Source organism: Hyperolius riggenbachi, chromosome 5 (genome assembly GCF_040937935.1).
Source record: "Hyperolius riggenbachi isolate aHypRig1 chromosome 5, aHypRig1.pri, whole genome shotgun sequence".
NCBI lineage: Eukaryota > Metazoa > Chordata > Amphibia > Anura > Hyperoliidae > Hyperolius > Hyperolius riggenbachi.
Genome location: NC_090650.1, coordinates 445880446 through 445901741, shown reverse-complemented (window position 1 = coordinate 445901741; position 21296 = coordinate 445880446). Strand labels below are relative to the sequence as shown.

At 46.3% G+C, this 21296-nt stretch overlaps 1 protein-coding gene across 1 annotated transcript in view; it reads right to left on the bottom strand.

Annotated features, from left to right (window-relative positions):
• FOXH1 (forkhead box H1) overlaps positions 1 to 14152 on the bottom strand; it is a 48269-nt gene extending 34117 nt beyond the window's left edge. Inside the window, exon 1 of the mRNA XM_068238452.1 lies at positions 13739 to 14152. Coding sequence (XP_068094553.1) covers positions 13739 to 14152 — 414 coding nt within the window. The remainder of the gene's footprint in view (positions 1 to 13738) is intronic.
• Positions 14153 to 21296: the final 7144 nt, after the last annotated feature.

Genomic DNA, 21296 nt, shown 5'->3' with positions numbered 1-21296 from the left:
AGGGTGCATTTTGGAATTCGGCCACAGAAGGAAAGGATGTCCCAAGGCGGACCAATATTTTGTAATAATTTTACTAACTTCATTACTGTATACATTATATTGAGATACAAAAAGGTATACGTGCTATGTTGTTTCCCTTTCTCCTGGAGCCTTCCCCACATGCACCCATGACTTCCCTTTCTCCTGGAGCCTTCCCCACATGCACCCATGACTTCCCTTTCTCCTGGAGCCTTCCCCACATGCACCCATGACTTCCCTTTCTCCTGGAGCCTTCCCCACATGCACCCATGACTTCCCTTTCTCCTGGAGCCTTCCCCACATGCACCCATGACTTCCCTTTCTCCTGGAGCCTTCCCCACATGCACCCATGACTTCCCTTTCTCCTGGAGCCTTCCCCACATGCACCCATGACTTCCCTTTCTCCTGGAGCCTTCCCCACATGCACCCATGACTTCCCTTTCTCCTGGAGCCTTCCCCACATGCACCCATGACTTCCCTTTCTCCTGGAGCCTTCCCCACATGCACCCATGACTTCCCTTTCTCCTGGAGCCTTCCCCACATGCACCCATGACTTCCCTTTCTCCTGGAGCCTTCCCCACATGCACCCATGACTTCCCTTTCTCCTGGAGCCTTCCCCACATGCACCCATGACTTCCCTCAACAAGGTCAGTTGGATATGATCTCGCCAAAAATTTAGCAGACATTTCCTGAAATCTAACATGCTTATTCTCATCATTGCTCACAATTCTATGTACCCTTTGAAATTGGCTTTTGGGGATGGCTCTTTTTGTACTAGGTGGGTGAAAACTATCATAGGCTAACAGCGCATTGCGGTCAGTCGGTTTGACATAAAGGTCTGTAACCAATTTACCCTTCTGTTTATGGACCACAGTGTCCAAAAAATTAATTTGATCTAGATCGCAATGCACCGCCAGCCGGATAGATCCACATTGTGAGTGTACACATTGGATAAGGTCATCAAGGGTCGAACGCGGCCCCGCCCCCAAGCAAAATACATCATCGATGTAGCGTAGCCACATCTTAGCATATTTTTGGAATATTTTATTACTGTATATAAATGACTTCATAAATGTTCATGTAAATATTTGCATAGGACGGGGCCACGTTCGACCCCATAGCCGTACCCTGTACCTGAAGGAAAAATTATCTTCAAAGAGAAAATAATTTGATCGAAGAACAATCTGCAATAATTGGATCAAAAAATCCACCTGTGGGGAGGAAAAATCAGAACATGTTAGTGTGTGGAGAACCGCCTCTACACCCCCATCATGTGGGATGGAGGTGTAGAGGCTCTCCACATCCAAAGTAACCAAAAAGCATTCTGATGGTAAGTCCTGTATTTTAGCAATGGCATCGAGAAACATACTGGGGTCTCTAAGATATGATTTCTGAGATAACACATATGGACGAAGATGGTAATCTAAAAACTTGGCCAAAGGTGACGGTACTGAGTCTATGCCTGCCACTATGGGCCTACCAGGGGGTTGGATAAGTCTCTTATGGATCTTAGGACATAAGTACAGCATCGGAGTCTTAGGATGTGGACATTGTAGGAATCTTGCTAACATATCTGCTTTACAACACAGCAGAGTGGAGATTGAGGTCTAAAGCCCAATCTACACGATATGATTCTTTGTGCGATTCGATTACGATTTTATTTACGATCCGATAAAATCTGACATGTCCAAATCAGGATTCTATTCAATTCAATTTGATTTGCCATAGCAAAACAAAGGCAAATCGGATTGAATCGAATCCTGAACGGACATCGGATTTAATCGGATCATAAATAGAATCATAATCGAATCGCACAGTATCGAATGGACCAGTACAACAGAGTAACCAAGCAGCTCAGGGTGACCCAAATTACTAAGAATGTATAGGGGGATAAAAGGGACCAAAAGCACAGGATTATTATGAGCACAGGACCAATACTGCAGTTGAGGCAGTGCCCTTTCGGGGCCCCTCTGGCCCAAGGGCCCCGATGCGGTCGCTACCTTTGCACCCCCTATTGCTACGCCCCTGTTTACACTGTGACCACAGTTAAAAAAATGACGAGGAACAGCTTGATCTAGATATTGGTTTCTAATGGCTGTTTTATGTGAGGACAGGCGCACCTTTAATTTGGTTGTCTGCCCCACATAAATAAGTCCACAAGGACATTTCAAGAGATAAACTACAAACTGCGAATCACAAGTGTAAAAACCCTTGATGTCAAATGTTTTACCTGTGTATGGATGGACACACTGGTTCCCTTTAATGATGCTATTACAGTGAACACAGTTAAGACAGGGATAGGTTCCCCTCCTAGGGGGTTCAGGTGGTCTAACAAGTGACCCTGAATCCGCATGACATAATTTATCTCGCAATGTGGGTGGTCTTTTGTATGACTACATCAAGGGTGCATTTTGGAATTCGGCCACAGAAGGAAAGGATGTCCCAAGGCGGACCAATATTTTGTAATAATTTTACTAACTTCATTACTGTATACATTATATTGAGATACAAAAAGGTATACGTGCTATGTTGTTTCCCTTTCTCCTGGAGCCTTCCCCACATGCACCCATGACTTCCCTTTCTCCTGGAGCCTTCCCCACATGCACCCATGACTTCCCTTTCTCCTGGAGCCTTCCCCACATGCACCCATGACTTCCCTTTCTCCTGGAGCCTTCCCCACATGCACCCATGACTTCCCTTTCTCCTGGAGCCTTCCCCACATGCACCCATGACTTCCCTTTCTCCTGGAGCCTTCCCCACATGCACCCATGACTTCCCTTTCTCCTGGAGCCTTCCCCACATGCACCCATGACTTCCCTTTCTCCTGGAGCCTTCCCCACATGCACCCATGACTTCCCTTTCTCCTGGAGCCTTCCCCACATGCACCCATGACTTCCCTTTCTCCTGGAGCCTTCCCCACATGCACCCATGACTTCCCTCAACAAGGTCAGTTGGATATGATCTCGCCAAAAATTTAGCAGACATTTCCTGAAATCTAACATGCTTATTCTCATCATTGCTCACAATTCTATGTACCCTTTGAAATTGGCTTTTGGGGATGGCTCTTTTTGTACTAGGTGGGTGAAAACTATCATAGGCTAACAGCGCATTGCGGTCAGTCGGTTTGACATAAAGGTCTGTAACCAATTTACCCTTCTGTTTATGGACCACAGTGTCCAAAAAATTAATTTGATCTAGATCGCAATGCACCGCCAGCCGGATAGATCCACATTGTGAGTGTACACATTGGATAAGGTCATCAAGGGTCGAACGCGGCCCCGCCCCCAAGCAAAATACATCATCGATGTAGCGTAGCCACATCTTAGCATATTTTTGGAATATTTTATTACTGTATATAAACGACTTCATAAATGTTCATGTAAATATTTGCATAGGACGGGGCCACGTTCGACCCCATAGCCGTACCCTGTACCTGAAGGAAAAATTATCTTCAAAGAGAAAATAATTTGATCGAAGAACAATCTGCAATAATTGGATCAAAAAATCCACCTGTGGGGAGGAAAAATCAGAACATGTTAGTGTGTGGAGAACCGCCTCTACACCCCCATCATGTGGGATGGAGGTGTAGAGGCTCTCCACATCCAAAGTAACCAAAAAGCATTCTGATGGTAAGTCCTGTATTTTAGCAATGGCATCGAGAAACATACTGGGGTCTCTAAGATATGATTTCTGAGATAACACATATGGACGAAGATGGTAATCTAAAAACTTGGCCAAAGGTGACGGTACTGAGTCTATGCCTGCCACTATGGGCCTACCAGGGGGTTGGATAAGTCTCTTATGGATCTTAGGACATAAGTACAGCATCGGAGTCTTAGGATGTGGACATTGTAGGAATCTTGCTAACATATCTGCTTTACAACACAGCAGAGTGGAGATTGAGGTCTAAAGCCCAATCTACACGATATGATTCTTTGTGCGATTCGATTACGATTTTATTTACGATCCGATAAAATCTGACATGTCCAAATCAGGATTCTATTCAATTCAATTTGATTTGCCATAGCAAAACAAAGGCAAATCGGATTGAATCGAATCCTGAACGGACATCGGATTTAATCGGATCATAAATAGAATCATAATCGAATCGCACAGTATCGAATGGACCAGTACAACAGAGTAACCAAGCAGCTCAGGGTGACCCAAATTACTAAGAATGTATAGGGGGATAAAAGGGACCAAAAGCTCTCCTACTAAAAAAAAAGCAAAACTTGGTGTGATTTGCCCTCTTAAAACAGAAGGAAATTTGCAATAATTCAGCTACAAGTGAACATTTGTGGTTACCAACAATGCACTGCTACTGAATATGCAAATTATCCCTTTTCGCAAATAAAATAGCCTAATGTGGTTTAAACTGCATTTTCCATCTGATTCTTCCGAACCAAAAGAAAGTTGTTGATTTGAAGAGAGGAGTTAAAAAGCTTTGATGATCCCAACATCCCCCAGCAGAATATTCTAATCTGATAAACCCCAAGAGCTGCTAATCTGCCGCTTCATTCAAGCAAGTTCTTCCATTTGTAAATCCTCCTCAGTCTCCACAGACAATACAAATAGGATGAAGCAGATTGGTGACAAACAGATTATCCCAGGGACAATAGGCGGGGACAATGGGGTGACATGAGACAAGTATTGGGATCAGGATAACAGGAGGGGACAATGGGGTGACATGAGACAAGTATTGGGATCAGGATAACAGGAGGGGACAATGGGGTGACATGAGACAAGTATTGGGATCAGGATAACAGGAGGGGACAATGGGGTGACATGAGACAAGTATTGGGATCAGGATAACAGGAGGGGACAATGGGGTGACATGAGACAAGTATCGGGATCAGGATAACAGGAGGGGACAATGGGGTGACATGAGACAAGTATCGGGATCAGAACTGTGGAAACACTTCAAGCAAAAACAGAAAGAAAAAAATGCAACAAATGGATCTGTTTCCATACACTGCCGCGCCACCAATACCACGCTCAGCCGCGCCACCCATACCACGCTCAGCCGCGCCACCCATACCACGCTCAGCCGCGCCACCCATACTACGCTCAGCCGCGCCACCCATACCACGCTCAGCCGCGCCACCAATACCACGCTCAGCCGCGCCACCAATACCACGCTCAGCCGCGCCACCCATACCACGCTCAGCCGCGCCACCCATACCACGCTCAGCCGCGCCACCCATACCACGCTCAGCCGCGCCACCCATACCACGCTCAGCCGCGCCACCCATACCACGCTCAGCCGCGCCACCAATACCACGCTCAGCCGCGCCACCAATACCACGCTCAGCCGCGCCACCAATACCACGCTCAGCCGCGCCACCAATACCACGCTCAGCCGCGCCACCCATACCACGCTCAGCCGCGCCACCAATACCACGCTCAGCCGCGCCACCAATACCACGCTCAGCCGCGCCACCAATACCACGCTAAGCCACACCACCAATACCACGCTCAGCCGCGCCACCAATACCACGCTCAGCCGCGCCACCAATACCACGCTCAACGATCGAGAGGAGAGTCGAGTGCCAGAAGCTAACCGTGTATTCCCAGCATTAAGCAGATAGCCCGATGGAATTTATTGCAGTCTATGGATGGAACGGAGTCCTCGCTGAATCAATGTCAGAGGCATCCATCATTGGGAGCATTGGGCAATAATCTATATGTGAATGGCTACCATAAATGACGACTGAAGAGAGAGGGATATGGAGGCTCCTGACCTAGATTTTCCAGCATGTCAGATCGATTGAAATCCATCGAAATCGGCCGCAAATCAATAGATTGGGCAATCGATAGCTAATCGGCTGAGTGTATGGACCCCTTAACAGACATAATGACATGTCCCGCTGCCTCCCAGCAGTCCAGGGCCGGAGCTCAGGGGGTGATTGTACTGATCCTGGAGAGAAGGGACACAGGGCAATCCTGGGAAGAAACTGATGGAAGAATTATCACAGGAGATAAGGTGAGCTTCCTACAGAGGAGATACATGGTCCAGAATCCATCACCACCTCTGGGAGATAAGAGACAGCTGCTCAGATACACCAACTGCAGATAAAATACCTACAGATAACCCATACACTGGTCATTTCAGCCATCAATCAGAAATCCATTCTACCAAATCTATCAATGGATCGATCTGCAGCTGATTTCCATCAATTTATTCTGACAGGATGGAAAATGTAGGTCGATCTGCTGCTGGCAGCAGATCTATGGCCCATAGAGTTGCATTGGATTCAATGGTCCAATAATGCATTTAGATCGATTTCCAATAGATTTCATTCTGACATCTATTGGAAATCTGTTCCTAGTGTGTGGCACACATCAGATAGATTCCTGTCAGATTCCACCTTACAGGCATCTGCCAGAAATCTATCTGATGGTTGAATCTGCTGCAAATCTATCAGTGTATGGCCACCTTTATACTGGGTACACACCATACGTTTTCCCGCTCAATAGATCATTTCAGACATGTGCCCAATATTCCTTCCGATCGTTCTTTGGGTCGATGTCAAGGTGCTGGATGGAGTGCGCAAGGTAAGGAGAGGTGATGAGATTACTTTATATTTGGGGCAGCCGGGCAGACGATGGGGGCGGCACGATTCTGGATCAATATCATGCTGGAATCTATTGGGAATTGGCCTGCGGGGCAGCTGACAGATCGCCCTCATCAGATCCAATCAGAGAGATTTGTCCCGTGGTCGATCTGCCCATACACCGCTAGATATATCGGCACCTCTAGGCTGGGTTCCCACTTGCAGCCGGAACATGTACGGCCAGCTGGAGGTCCCCTGTGTAGTGTCCAGGGGCGTAGCAATAGGGGGTGCAGAGGTAGCGACCGCATCGGGGCCCTTGGGCCAAAGGGGCCCCGAAGGGCCCTCCCTCAATTACAGTATTAGCTCTCTTTTGGTCCTGTGATCATAATAATCACTTCTATAGATACTTTGAATAATGGTAATCATAAACCACCTTCTCCCCATCCCCTTCTTGCACCTCTGACACTGTAGCTGCCATTGGTAGGGATTGCTATGTATAGAGTGCTTGGGGGTAATCAGTAACAAGCTGCTCCCCATCCCCTTCTTGCACCTCTGACACTGTAGTTGCCATTGGCAGGGATTGCTATGTATAGAGTGCTTGGGGGTAATCAGTAACAGACTGCCCCCTATCCCCCTCTTGCACCTCTGACACTGTAATTGCCATTGGCAGGGATTGCTATGTATAGAGTGCTTGGGGGTAATCAGTAACAAGCTGCTCCCGATCCCCTTCTTGCTCCTCTGACACTGTAGTTGCCATTGGCAGGGATTGCTATGTATAGAGTGCTTGGGGGTAATCAGTAACAAGCTGCTCCCCATCCCCTTCTTGTACCTCTGACACTGTAGTTGCCATTGGCAGGGATTGCTATGTATAGAGTGCTTGGGGGTAATCAGTAACAGACTGCCCCCTATCCCCCTCTTGCACCTCTGACACTGTAATTGCCATTGGCAGGGATTGCTATGTATAGAGTGCTTGGGGGTAATCAGTAACAAGCTGCTCCCGATCCCCTTCTTGCTCCTCTGACACTGTAGTTGCCATTGGCAGGGATTGCTATGTATAGAGTGCTTGGGGGTAATCAGTAACAAGCTGCTCCCCATCCCCTTCTTGCTCCTCTGACACTGTAGTTGCCATTGGCAGGGATTGCTATGTATAGAGTGCTTGGGGGTAATCAGTAACAAGCTGCTCCCCATCCCCTTCTTGCACCTCTGACACTGTAGTTGCCATTGGCAGGGATTGCTATGTATAGAGTGCTTGGGGGTAATCAGTAACAAGCTGCTCCCCATCCCCTTCTTGCACCTCTGACACTGTAGTTGCCATTGGCAGGGATTGCTATGTATAGAGTGCTTGGGGGTAATCAGTAACAAGCTGCTCCCCATCCCCTTCTTGCTCCTCTGACACTGTAGTTGCCATTGGCAGGGATTGCTATGTATTGAATGCTTGGGGGTAATCAGTAACAAGCTGCTCCCCATCCCCTTCTTGCACCTCTGACACTGTAGTTGCCATTGGCAGGGATTGCTATGTATAGAGTGCTTGGGGGTAATCAGTAACAAGCTGCTTCCCTGCCCCCTTCTTGCACCTCTGACACTGTAGTTGCCATTGGCAGGGATTGCTATGTATAGAGTACTTGGGGGTAATCAGTAACAAGCTGCTCCCCATCCCCTTCTTGCACCTCTGACACTGTAGTTGCCATTGGCAGGGATTGCTATGTATAGAGTGCTTGGGGGTAATCAGTAACAAGCTGTTCCCCATCCCCTTCTTGCACCTCTGACACTGTAGTTGCCATTGGCAGGGATTGCTATGTATAGAGTGCTTAGAGTTGGGAAAAAACAAGCTGTTTCCAGTGGGAGATACGTTGACTTATTCTGCCCGGATAGTAAAAATCTACATATACAAAAACACCCCAACACAACACCTGTCCCCCACAACCCACACCATTCTCAGGGGATTCACACTGGGGCCCATAGCTCCTTAGATACACCACTGGACTGTGAGCTCTTCTGAGGACAGTTAGTGACATGACTATGTACTCTGCAATGTGCTGCAGAAGATGTCAGTGCTATATAAATACATAATAATAATATGGGAGGACATTAGGCTATGACTATGGTAGGATTAGAGTGTGAGCTCTTCTGAGGACAGTCAGTGACATGACTATGTACTCTAATGTGCTGCAGAAGATGTCAGTGCTATATAAATACATAATAATATGGTAGGACATTAGGCTAGGACTATGGTAGGATTAGAGTGAGCTCCTCTGAGGACAGTCAGTGACATGGCTATGTACTCTGTAAAGTGCTGCAGAAGAGGTCAGTGCTATACTCTAAATGGAATAGTTCCTAAGCGTTTGGTACTCTCCATTCAGCATGTGGTTCTTACCTCAGAGAGTTTGAGTTTCTTGTCAGGGGAATTCTGTATAACCAAGGCAATCATAGCCAGGTAAGTATATGGCGGTTTAGCGTAGCGTTGGTAATTCTTCTTCTTCTTGGTCTTCTTGGTCACCCTATCCCCATCAGTTCTTTGGCATCCCTTTGCATTCCCAGCATTAAGCAGATAGCCCGATGGAATTTATTGCAGTCTATGGATGGAACGGAGTCCTCGCTGAATCAATGTCAGAGGCATCCATCATTGGGAGCATTGGGCAATAATCTATATGTGAATGGCTACCATAAATGACGACTGAAGAGAGAGGGATATGGAGGCTCCTGACCTAGATTTTCCAGCATGTCAGATCGATTGAAATCCATCGAAATCGGCCGCAAATCAATAGATTGGGCAATCGATAGCTAATCGGCTGAGTGTATGGACCCCTTAACAGACATAATGACATGTCCCGCTGCCTCCCAGCAGTCCAGGGCCGGAGCTCAGGGGGTGATTGTACTGATCCTGGAGAGAAGGGACACAGGGCAATCCTGGGAAGAAACTGATGGAAGAATTATCACAGGAGATAAGGTGAGCTTCCTACAGAGGAGATACATGGTCCAGAATCCATCACCACCTCTGGGAGATAAGAGACAGCTGCTCAGATACACCAACTGCAGATAAAATACCTACAGATAACCCATACACTGGTCATTTCAGCCATCAATCAGAAATCCATTCTACCAAATCTATCAATGGATCGATCTGCAGCTGATTTCCATCAATTTATTCTGACAGGATGGAAAATGTAGGTCGATCTGCTGCTGGCAGCAGATCTATGGCCCATAGAGTTGCATTGGATTCAATGGTCCAATAATGCATTTAGATCGATTTCCAATAGATTTCATTCTGACATCTATTGGAAATCTGTTCCTAGTGTGTGGCACACATCAGATAGATTCCTGTCAGATTCCACCTTACAGGCATCTGCCAGAAATCTATCTGATGGTTGAATCTGCTGCAAATCTATCAGTGTATGGCCACCTTTATACTGGGTACACACCATACGTTTTCCCGCTCAATAGATCATTTCAGACATGTGCCCAATATTCCTTCCGATCGTTCTTTGGGTCGATGTCAAGGTGCTGGATGGAGTGCGCAAGGTAAGGAGAGGTGATGAGATTACTTTATATTTGGGGCAGCCGGGCAGACGATGGGGGCGGCACGATTCTGGATCAATATCATGCTGGAATCTATTGGGAATTGGCCTGCGGGGCAGCTGACAGATCGCCCTCATCAGATCCAATCAGAGAGATTTGTCCCGTGGTCGATCTGCCCATACACCGCTAGATATATCGGCACCTCTAGGCTGGGTTCCCACTTGCAGCCGGAACATGTACGGCCAGCTGGAGGTCCCCTGTGTAGTGTCCAGGGGCGTAGCAATAGGGGGTGCAGAGGTAGCGACCGCATCGGGGCCCTTGGGCCAAAGGGGCCCCGAAGGGCCCTCCCTCAATTACAGTATTAGCTCTCTTTTGGTCCTGTGATCATAATAATCACTTCTATAGATACTTTGAATAATGGTAATCATAAACCACCTTCTCCCCATCCCCTTCTTGCACCTCTGACACTGTAGCTGCCATTGGTAGGGATTGCTATGTATAGAGTGCTTGGGGGTAATCAGTAACAAGCTGCTCCCCATCCCCTTCTTGCACCTCTGACACTGTAGTTGCCATTGGCAGGGATTGCTATGTATAGAGTGCTTGGGGGTAATCAGTAACAGACTGCCCCCTATCCCCCTCTTGCACCTCTGACACTGTAATTGCCATTGGCAGGGATTGCTATGTATAGAGTGCTTGGGGGTAATCAGTAACAAGCTGCTCCCGATCCCCTTCTTGCTCCTCTGACACTGTAGTTGCCATTGGCAGGGATTGCTATGTATAGAGTGCTTGGGGGTAATCAGTAACAAGCTGCTCCCCATCCCCTTCTTGTACCTCTGACACTGTAGTTGCCATTGGCAGGGATTGCTATGTATAGAGTGCTTGGGGGTAATCAGTAACAGACTGCCCCCTATCCCCCTCTTGCACCTCTGACACTGTAATTGCCATTGGCAGGGATTGCTATGTATAGAGTGCTTGGGGGTAATCAGTAACAAGCTGCTCCCGATCCCCTTCTTGCTCCTCTGACACTGTAGTTGCCATTGGCAGGGATTGCTATGTATAGAGTGCTTGGGGGTAATCAGTAACAAGCTGCTCCCCATCCCCTTCTTGCTCCTCTGACACTGTAGTTGCCATTGGCAGGGATTGCTATGTATAGAGTGCTTGGGGGTAATCAGTAACAAGCTGCTCCCCATCCCCTTCTTGTACCTCTGACACTGTAGTTGCCATTGGCAGGGATTGCTATGTATAGAGTGCTTGGGGGTAATCAGTAACAAGCTGCTCCCCATCCCCTTCTTGCACCTCTGACACTGTAGTTGCCATTGGCAGGGATTGCTATGTATAGAGTGCTTGGGGGTAATCAGTAACAAGCTGCTCCCCATCCCCTTCTTGCACCTCTGACACTGTAGTTGCCATTGGCAGGGATTGCTATGTATAGAGTGCTTGGGGGTAATCAGTAACAAGCTGCTCCCCATCCCCTTCTTGCTCCTCTGACACTGTAGTTGCCATTGGCAGGGATTGCTATGTATTGAATGCTTGGGGGTAATCAGTAACAAGCTGCTCCCCATCCCCTTCTTGCACCTCTGACACTGTAGTTGCCATTGGCAGGGATTGCTATGTATAGAGTGCTTGGGGGTAATCAGTAACAAGCTGCTTCCCTGCCCCCTTCTTGCACCTCTGACACTGTAGTTGCCATTGGCAGGGATTGCTATGTATAGAGTACTTGGGGGTAATCAGTAACAAGCTGCTCCCCATCCCCTTCTTGCACCTCTGACACTGTAGTTGCCATTGGCAGGGATTGCTATGTATAGAGTGCTTGGGGGTAATCAGTAACAAGCTGTTCCCCATCCCCTTCTTGCACCTCTGACACTGTAGTTGCCATTGGCAGGGATTGCTATGTATAGAGTGCTTGGGGGTAATCAGTAACAAGCTGTTCCCCATCCCCTTCTTGCACCTCTGACACTGTAGTCGCCATTGGCAGGTTTTGGTGCGCCGTATCAATTGTTATGTATAGAGTGCTTGGGGGGCCCCAATGTAAAACTTGCATCGGGGCCTGCAGCTCCTTAGCTACGCCACTGGTAGTGTCTGCTCCAGTGGCTGCAGCCCGGGGCAGATGTGTTACCCCCATAGACTATATGGAGAGCGCATCTGCCTGTCCGGGATTATTGCAGATGGCAGTAGTGTGGCCTGCCTACCACAGACTGACAAGTGTGACCTGGTCCTATGTAGATTTGTATTTTTTGTGGTGCAAAAAATGTCAATTTTTCACTTTTAAAGCACAACTGTAGTTAGAGGTATTTGGAGGCAACCATATTTACTTCCAGTTGCCTGGCTGTCCTGCTGATCCTCTGCCTCTAATACTTTCAGCCATAGCCCCTGAACAAGCATGCAGAAGATCAGGTGTTTGACATTGCCAGATCTGACAAGACTAGCTGCATGCTTGTAGTGTGTTATTCAGATACTACTGCAGCCAAATAGACCAGCAGGGCTGCCAGGCAACTGGTATTTCTTAAAAGGAAATAAATAATGGCAGCCTCCATATACCTCTCACTACGGTTGTCCTTTAAGTGGGACACAACAAAGCTGTCCATACACTACAATCCGGCACTGAGACTGACCTGCGATTATCAGGATAGACATCACCAAGACCTGCCATTGTCAGTCATGTGAGGTCATCAGTGAGTCATTGCAGTGCTGATGGGGGGGGTAAAAATGAATTTTTGCCCAATTAGATGCTTATGTGTAACTGGGGTAACATATTGTGTATGGTGGTTTCCCACCATACATTGGCTGGAGGTCTACAGTTCGAGAGTGTTTCCAGCACTACAAACCTCTGCAAGCAAAGCATCCGGCTCCAATCAGTGTACCCCGGATCAGTGTCTTCCAACACAATCACCCGATAGCTCTATTTGTAGGCCGTGTATGAGATAACGATTGTACAGTGTATGCTGAGTTTTGCCACCTCTGATATATATGGGATATGCTTTGTAAGGCTGTACAGAGACTCTCCGACTATCAATATGTGTAAGATTCAACAACACAGTGTGAATAATACCGGTCAACAGACGGAAGAGAATTTTAATTAGTTTCTTAGAGTTGGGAAAAAACAAGCTGTTTCCAGTGGGAGATACGTTGACTTATTCTGCCCGGATAGTAAAAATCTACATATACAAAAACACCCCAACACAACACCTGTCCCCCACAACCCACACCATTCTCAGGGGATTCACACTGGGGCCCATAGCTCCTTAGATACACCACTGGACTGTGAGCTCTTCTGAGGACAGTTAGTGACATGACTATGTACTCTGCAATGTGCTGCAGAAGATGTCAGTGCTATATAAATACATAATAATAATATGGGAGGACATTAGGCTATGACTATGGTAGGATTAGAGTGTGAGCTCTTCTGAGGACAGTCAGTGACATGACTATGTACTCTAATGTGCTGCAGAAGATGTCAGTGCTATATAAATACATAATAATATGGTAGGACATTAGGCTAGGACTATGGTAGGATTAGAGTGAGCTCCTCTGAGGACAGTCAGTGACATGGCTATGTACTCTGTAAAGTGCTGCAGAAGAGGTCAGTGCTATACTCTAAATGGAATAGTTCCTAAGCGTTTGGTACTCTCCATTCAGCATGTGGTTCTTACCTCAGAGAGTTTGAGTTTCTTGTCAGGGGAATTCTGTATAACCAAGGCAATCATAGCCAGGTAAGTATATGGCGGTTTAGCGTAGCGTTGGTAATTCTTCTTCTTCTTGGTCTTCTTGGTCACCCTATCCCCATCAGTTCTTTGGCATCCCTTTGCCCCATCCGGGTCAGTCTCATCTTTGGGGCAGGCTTGGTCTTCCACAGTAGCTGCAAGGAGCTCCTCTCTGGAGTTGAGATCCATACTGACCCCATCATCGTGCAGGTTGAGGGGCGCCCAGGCTTGGAGGCCCTCAGACATGTCATCCAGCAAGGCACAAGCAGTGGTGGCCTCCTCCTGGAAGATGGCCTTTAGAAGGTCAAAACTGTCCACATCATGAGAAGAAGAGCTAGTGAAGGTGGTAAGAGGGTCTCTCATTCTGGCCACTTCCCCTCCAATCTATACCTTTGTTATGCAGATGAGTCTTCAACAAGTGGGGCTGACCCTGGGGGTGGATGGACAAGTTCCCTGTGGAGAGGAGACAGATAAGCTCAGTGGAGGTGTGAGAGCCAGGCAAGGAGATGAAAATGAGGACATGTGTCAATGAATGGTCACAACAACAGAGACACAGAGCCTGGCATCCTCTTACATCATAGTCACTAAAACCTATTTACACCAAAGTGTCCATCCCAGACCAAGTCTACTGGAGACATATGGGGGTAGCTGGCTCCAGATATTATCTACTCAACCCAAAGATTTACCATAAAGGACAAATGGCAGCTCCACCAACTTCCCTGAACTGAGGTCAGCTCAGAGAAGACATGGAAGGCTGAGAGGACATGGGGAGGGGGTGATATGATGGAGGTGTTCAGGGCCAGCTTGTATTCATGGTGACTGATCGACCACTAGAGGACACATACCTCCCAATCTACTGTTTATGGGGAACACACAGGAAATGCACAAAGGAAACGGGCAGCACGGTGGCGTAGTGCTTCGCTCTCTCGCCTTGCAGCGCTGGGTCCCCTGTTTGAATTCCAGCCACGGCACTATCGGCACAGTGTTTGTATATCCTTCCTGTGTCTGTGTGGGTTTCCTCTGGGCACTCTGGTTTCCTCCCACATCCCAAAACATACAAATAAAAGGATTGGCTTCTCCCTAAACTGGCCCTAGACTACGAGACATACACTACACGATACATAGACATATGACTATGATAGGGATTAGATTGTGAGCTCCTCTGAGGGACAGTTATGTGACAAGGCAATATACTCTGTACAGCGTTGCAGAAGAGGTCGGAGCTATATAAAAACGAAATCCTATATAATAGGCAACTGTCCCTGCGAGTGCCTCCTGTCTGTGTAGCTGGGTCCGTGCTTTTTGCTACTGCGCATGTGCGCAGCATGGACCCAGCTACACAGAGGCAGGAGGACAGGGGCGGGGCCAGGGAGCCAGGCGGTGTGTGAGCGGCAGGTGCGCAGCATGCAAGGTCACTATAGTAATAATATGGAAATGGAGACGTAGCACATTAAATTTATTTATTGTATTTATAAAGCGCCAACATATTACGCAGCGCTGGACATCGGGTTACAGACAATATTTAGGGGTGACATACAGCAATAAGACAATATAGGAATACAAGAAAGACCAGATCATTTTATTAGCACAGTATGAGTACAAGGTAATGCTAAAGGTCCGTACACACGCCGGACTGCAGGAAACGATGGGTCCGTCCGCACCTCCCGCTGGGTGGGCGTTCCAGCGACAGTCCGGCGTGTGTACAGTCTGTTGGCGGACTGATACGGCTGGTCCTGAGCGATCCCCGGGCGGATCACTCAGAAACAGCCGTATCAGTCTCCAGACAGACTGTACACACGCCGGACTGTCGCTGGAACGCCCACCCAGCGGGAGGTGCGGACAGACCCGTCGTTTCCTGCAGTCCGGTGTGTGTACGGACCTTTAGCCACTGGAGGGGAGCATGGAGATTAGGCAAGTTAGGTTCACTCATAATAATTAAATCAAATTAATAATGGAGTATAATTTTAAAGAAATATTCAGAGACACTAGGTGGGAGGTCCTGACCAGATGAGCTAACAATCTAACGCTGGTGTTTCACAGATTTTACTGAATTCAAGAACCTTCCCAAAAGGAAAAGAAAAGGAATTTCAGTAAAATTATTTCTACATTTAATTAAATTAATTTACTCCAGGTCAGATTTGGTTGGATCAAAAGTTTGGTGTTTTACATTCAATAATTTGATCATATTCCAAGGAAAAAAAAAAAAAAAAAAAAAAAAAAAAAAAACTATTTAGCTGATTGCTTCTCAAAATGAAGGCAGCCGTGCACCGTTTTAATCAGACAATTATAGATCACTCAGATCTGCGACTGAACTAAAGATCAAAAACTTTTTCATGGTCTGACAGATCGAAAATGCAATGGGACAGGCGGGATCATTTTAAGTAAAATTAAACAATAGTGATGATTTGATGCGTCATGTTGGGCAGTGTATGGCCGCTATCACACGTTTCCAAAATCATCCAATCACTGAAGCTTTTGGGGAGTAACTGCTACAAGCCCGCTCTGCACCACTACATGGGGGGTGGGGTGGGAGGACTAGGATTGGGGGCACATCGGGCTACCTATACTGTGTGAAGGGCTACCTAATACTGGGGGGCACATCTGGATATCCATACAGTCAGCATAAATGCTCTGTGCAGTCAGTAATGGTTGCTATACTGTAAGACTGCCCCCGGTGGTGAGGCTTGGGATGGCCCTGGGTCAGCTAAGACAGCAGCGGCTCCAGGAAATTTTTTAGGGGGTGCTATGCAGGTGCTGGATCTCTTCTAGGGGTAGCTGGAAACTTGCGGCGCCGAAAAAGGGGACATGGCCAAAAAGGGCGTGTCTATGCACTGGAAAGTGGGCGTGTATAGGTAGTAGAGCTGCTCCAGCGTAGGGGGTAGAGCTGCCCCTCCACTCTTGTGGCCACCGCTCGTGTATCCTGAGCTGGCGTCCGCTACCTTTATGAGTGTTCCTGCCGCCACCTCCTCTCCTGACTCACAGGCGCTCCCCGCCTCCTCTCCCTCTGAAGTGAGATAGCTACCAGAAAATGGCCACAAATGCGGACATCGGCGGCCATTTTCTTGTAGCAGTGCTCTAATTACAAAGGGGGGCAAGCGAGCGGCGAGGGAGGCTAAGGGGGTGCTTGGACAATTTTAGGGGGTGCTTCACCCCCCTGGCGCCACCCATGCTGGGAGACAATGGCCGGCAGGTGTGTATCTGCATATAATGATCCCACTTTGCACCTGAATTGATGGGTGACATTTCCCATATTAGGATCTATGTGAGATAAATCTCAGGAGGACGATAATCCAGTAATCGTCCAGCAGGATGGAGAAGCAGAGAAAGCTGCAGAGCTGGAGGAATCCTTTTCCCAGAGAACCGTGCAACATTCTGGGGGTCACTTGGGTCCTTCTGCGCTTTTCTCTGCGTTTGCGATTCCCTGCTTGCGTTTAACGTACGCTTCCATTTTGCATTTTAAGTATACCTATTTCAACAAGTGAAACACTAGATTATCAACTTATCAAACCCCCCCCCCCCCCCCCCCGCTTCCCTATAACACAAGTATCGTTTTAATCTCCCAAAGCAAAGCATTGCAAACAAATCGCAGTGTGATTTGCACACAGTACGAGAAGCAGTGGTGTTCCGAAATTTTGCATATGCAAAATATTGCATCAAAATTTGTGATTAACCATCGTAGTCATAACACAAAATGTCAGAGAAACTTGTAATTAATTTTGTATGTAATACTAATTTTATAATTTCATGTAATTTTTCAAGTAATTTTCTCAAAATTGGGGATAATTTTGTGCCAACTTTAGTGGTTAATAGCAAGCCCCTATACAGGCTATTGCTATCATGTTAAGGAGAATAGTCAGTACATATCAAAAAATTTTTTTAAATAGGACCTTGTAGATTTTGAGAAAACCAATTTTAACATTTTAAAAATGCAAAGAAAAAAATGTTTTTTAAACTTATTTTTCAGAGTTTAAAAAACATTTTTTCTTTGCATTTTTTAAAAATCTATTTTCTCAAAAACTACAAGGTCTTTTTGGAAAATTAGTCATTTGACTTGTACGACTATTCTCCTTAACATGTGTAGCAATTTTGGTAGCAATAGCGCTTAAAGGGGTTTTGCAATTCACTCACTGCCAAAGTCAGCATGAAATTACATGAAAATTGCACAAACTTTTATGCAAAATTTCGAATGACTATACGTAATCAATTAAATGTACAAACCGTAATAATGTAAAGTCGAAATTACGAAAATTTACGTGAAAATTTGCATAATCTTAATTCGCTGATTACGATCATCATTAGTGAGAACAAAACTTGCTGAGCAGTTTGAAATACGCACAAAGAATCGCACGGAAATTTTAATGGGCGGCTCTGGGGCCCTAATTACTCATTATGGATGCAAATCGCTGCTATTGACATCAGCCCCAGGATTAGGATGGCGAATCAGCGGCGGGGAGGGGGGGGGGGGGCGATGGGGGAACGGGGCGTAAGGGGAGAGTGGTTAGACATCGATTTGGGGGGGGGGGGGGGGGATATCAGGTGTGAATGGGGACAGGTTAGGGGATTGTAAAATATCAATAAAAAGTACCAATATTTGGCTAGAGTATTGTAATTCCATCCAGTGCATTATTAGAATGTCTAATGTCACCGCTATTCTTCCAGCGGCTATATTTGGCGCCCTTTTTATGCACATACTCCACATAGCATGCAAATTGTATGCTGCTTGGGATTCGCCCAATTCCCAGCTGCAGAAAATCTGCAGGCAATCCAGGCAGGCAGGGGGAGCGGACAGTGTAACGTTTGAGGCCTCTTGCACACTGCAAGCGATTCCGATTCAGATTCCGCTTTTTAATCTGTTTTTACATCCGATTCAGATTCTGATTTGCAGTGTGCAAGGAGCAAACTGCAAATCTGAATCTAAATCGGAAGTAAAAAACCGATTAAAAAGCGGAATCTGAATCGGAATCGCTTGCAGTGTGCAAGAGGCCTGAGGCAGAGAACACACTAGGCAGAAGCGCTAGCGTTGCGGAAAACAGCGAAAACGCACATAATGCAAGTCAATGGGCCTCATGAAAAAAAAAAATTAAAAAAAATACTTGCGTTCAGCAATGTGCGTTTTTAAAAACGGTTTTGTGGCATATTTTTCAAAAACGTACATAATGAAAGTCAATGGTGACGCAGAGGGATTGCGTTTTAGTGCATTTTGCATGCATTTTTTTTATGAGTTTTGAAAAACAAAAACAAAACAACCAAGTTTCAGGATGTATTTTCGCTTCCTGTTGACTCCCTACTGATTTGCATAAAACTGATTATAAAAAAAAAACATGCAAAACGCGTATGCGATTTATATATGCCAACTGCAAACGCATTAAAACTCAGAAATGCAAGAAAAACGCATGTGCGGGAAAACGTAAACGCACAGAAAATGCACTAAAAACACACAGACCCATATGAAGCAAAACGCTATGTTTCTGGCACTGAGTAGTGCGTTCCCAGCCTGATGGTGACGGTGTCCGGCTGGTGCCCGCAGCAGATGCGTTTCCGCCGCCGGTCTCTATGGGATACGCAGCCGCCGTCCAGGTAAAATCGTGCTGGTCCTAACATTATGCTGGCCCGGGATGGGAATACACCATGAGGTTTTGTTTGGCAGCTAGATGGCGCCATAGATAGTTCCCGACAGGTCTGATCTGATTTTGATTGTTTTCCTGATCGATTCTCTAATAGAAGCGAATGTAAATAGATTGGAAAATCGATCAGATAGCAAATCTGCGGAAAAAAACTCAATGGGCTCTATTCAAAGCTTTTTCACCCATTTTACTCGGTTTTCACCTTATCTGCTACATTTGTAAGCTTCCAAAGAGCAAAAATATAATATAATTAAAGGAATACTATTGAGTCACATATTTTTTTCAATTGAACAGGAATTGTTTGGGAAGTGCTGCCAAGTACTGGTGTATACATTTTAGTAGCAACTTCTTTGTTTACTGTTAGCAAAATACATTCAAACTTTATTGATGCCAAAACTGACGGCTGACTGAGCCATGAGGAGAGGGGAAATTCCCCTCACACTTGATCAGTTAACTCTATGGCCTAGTGCACACCAGAGCGTTTCGGCTGCGGTTTGCGATCTGCTTGCGGGTGCGGATCCGCTAGGGTAATGTATTTCAATGGGCTGGTGCACACCAGAGCGGGAGGCGTTTTGCAGAAACGCATACTCCCGGGCTGCTGCAGATTTTGGATTGCGGAGGCGTTTCTGCCTCCAATGTAAAGTACAGGAAAATCGCAAACCGCTCTGAAAAACGGCAGTTCAGAGCGGTTTGCCAGGCGTTTTTTGTTACAGTAACTGTTCAGTAACAGCTTTACTGTAACAATATATGAAATGTACTACACCAAAACCGCTACACAAAACCACAAAATGCTAGCTGAAACGCTACAGAAAAAGAAAAAGCGTTTCAAAATCTGCTAGCATTTTGCGGATCTGCTAGCGTTGTGTAGCTCTGTGTGTGACAGAGAAGAGAGCTCCCAACAGCTGCAGCTTCTGTGTCCTGTGTTTCTGACTGAAGTGTCTGAAGAGAGCAGAGGAAATGTAACTAATTGTCACAGCTTTTCATACTGTTTTTGCTTTCAGAGTTTGATATGTTTGATATTTCCGCGATTTCACGTGGAAAAATCACTTAACAGTGCGGCGATTTTGACAGGATCGCGCTTTGCGCTTCTATAGCACTGAAACGCGATCGCCTGGAAATCTCCTGAAAATGGTGCAGGCTACGCATTTGCGTTTGGCGTTTTAGCCTGTTTTTGAGCGATTTGCGGTGATTAGCATAAATCGCCCAAGTAAGAACGAGCCCATAGGCTTTTCATTACGAGCCCATAGGCTTTCATTAAAAAAGCGCTAGCGTTTGAGCGTTTTGCCAAAATCGCGGCAAAACGCTCTAGTGTGAATGGGGCCTGATTTATAATTAGGTGATAAGTCATTTATGAGAAGTTCTATTCACAATCACACATGCGATAAGGGATTTTTTACCGCTATATTGATTATTGGCAGTGATCATTTCTGCATTTTTCCACATTCACTAATCATTTTCAGCATGCGGAAACCATTCATAAAAATTGAGGAAACATGCGGAAACCATGCGTAAAAAAGTGGCATAAAAATATTGTCAAAGAAATAAAAATGAAAGTCCAGCAAGCAGCGCTCAAGGCTCCAGAATCCGTTCAAGTCAGTGGGAAGAAAAATCTACCACCTGGTACTTGCAGGCGATTTGGATCTTTTGCAAACCTTACCGACTTTTGCGGACATTTTTCCACATTTGCGCACTTTTTATGCATGTGGGAAAAGCATGTGTAAAATGTTGTGAATGTCGAGATGGTCTCCTTGCAGGCAGGAATTCACCGCTATTGCATTTCCTAATCAATAGAGCCCAATATTGTGTAATCCCAGCATAACATTACACAACCGATCCATTGCAGAGCCAGTGTGCGTGGTCATTGCAGACCGGTGATTGTGACC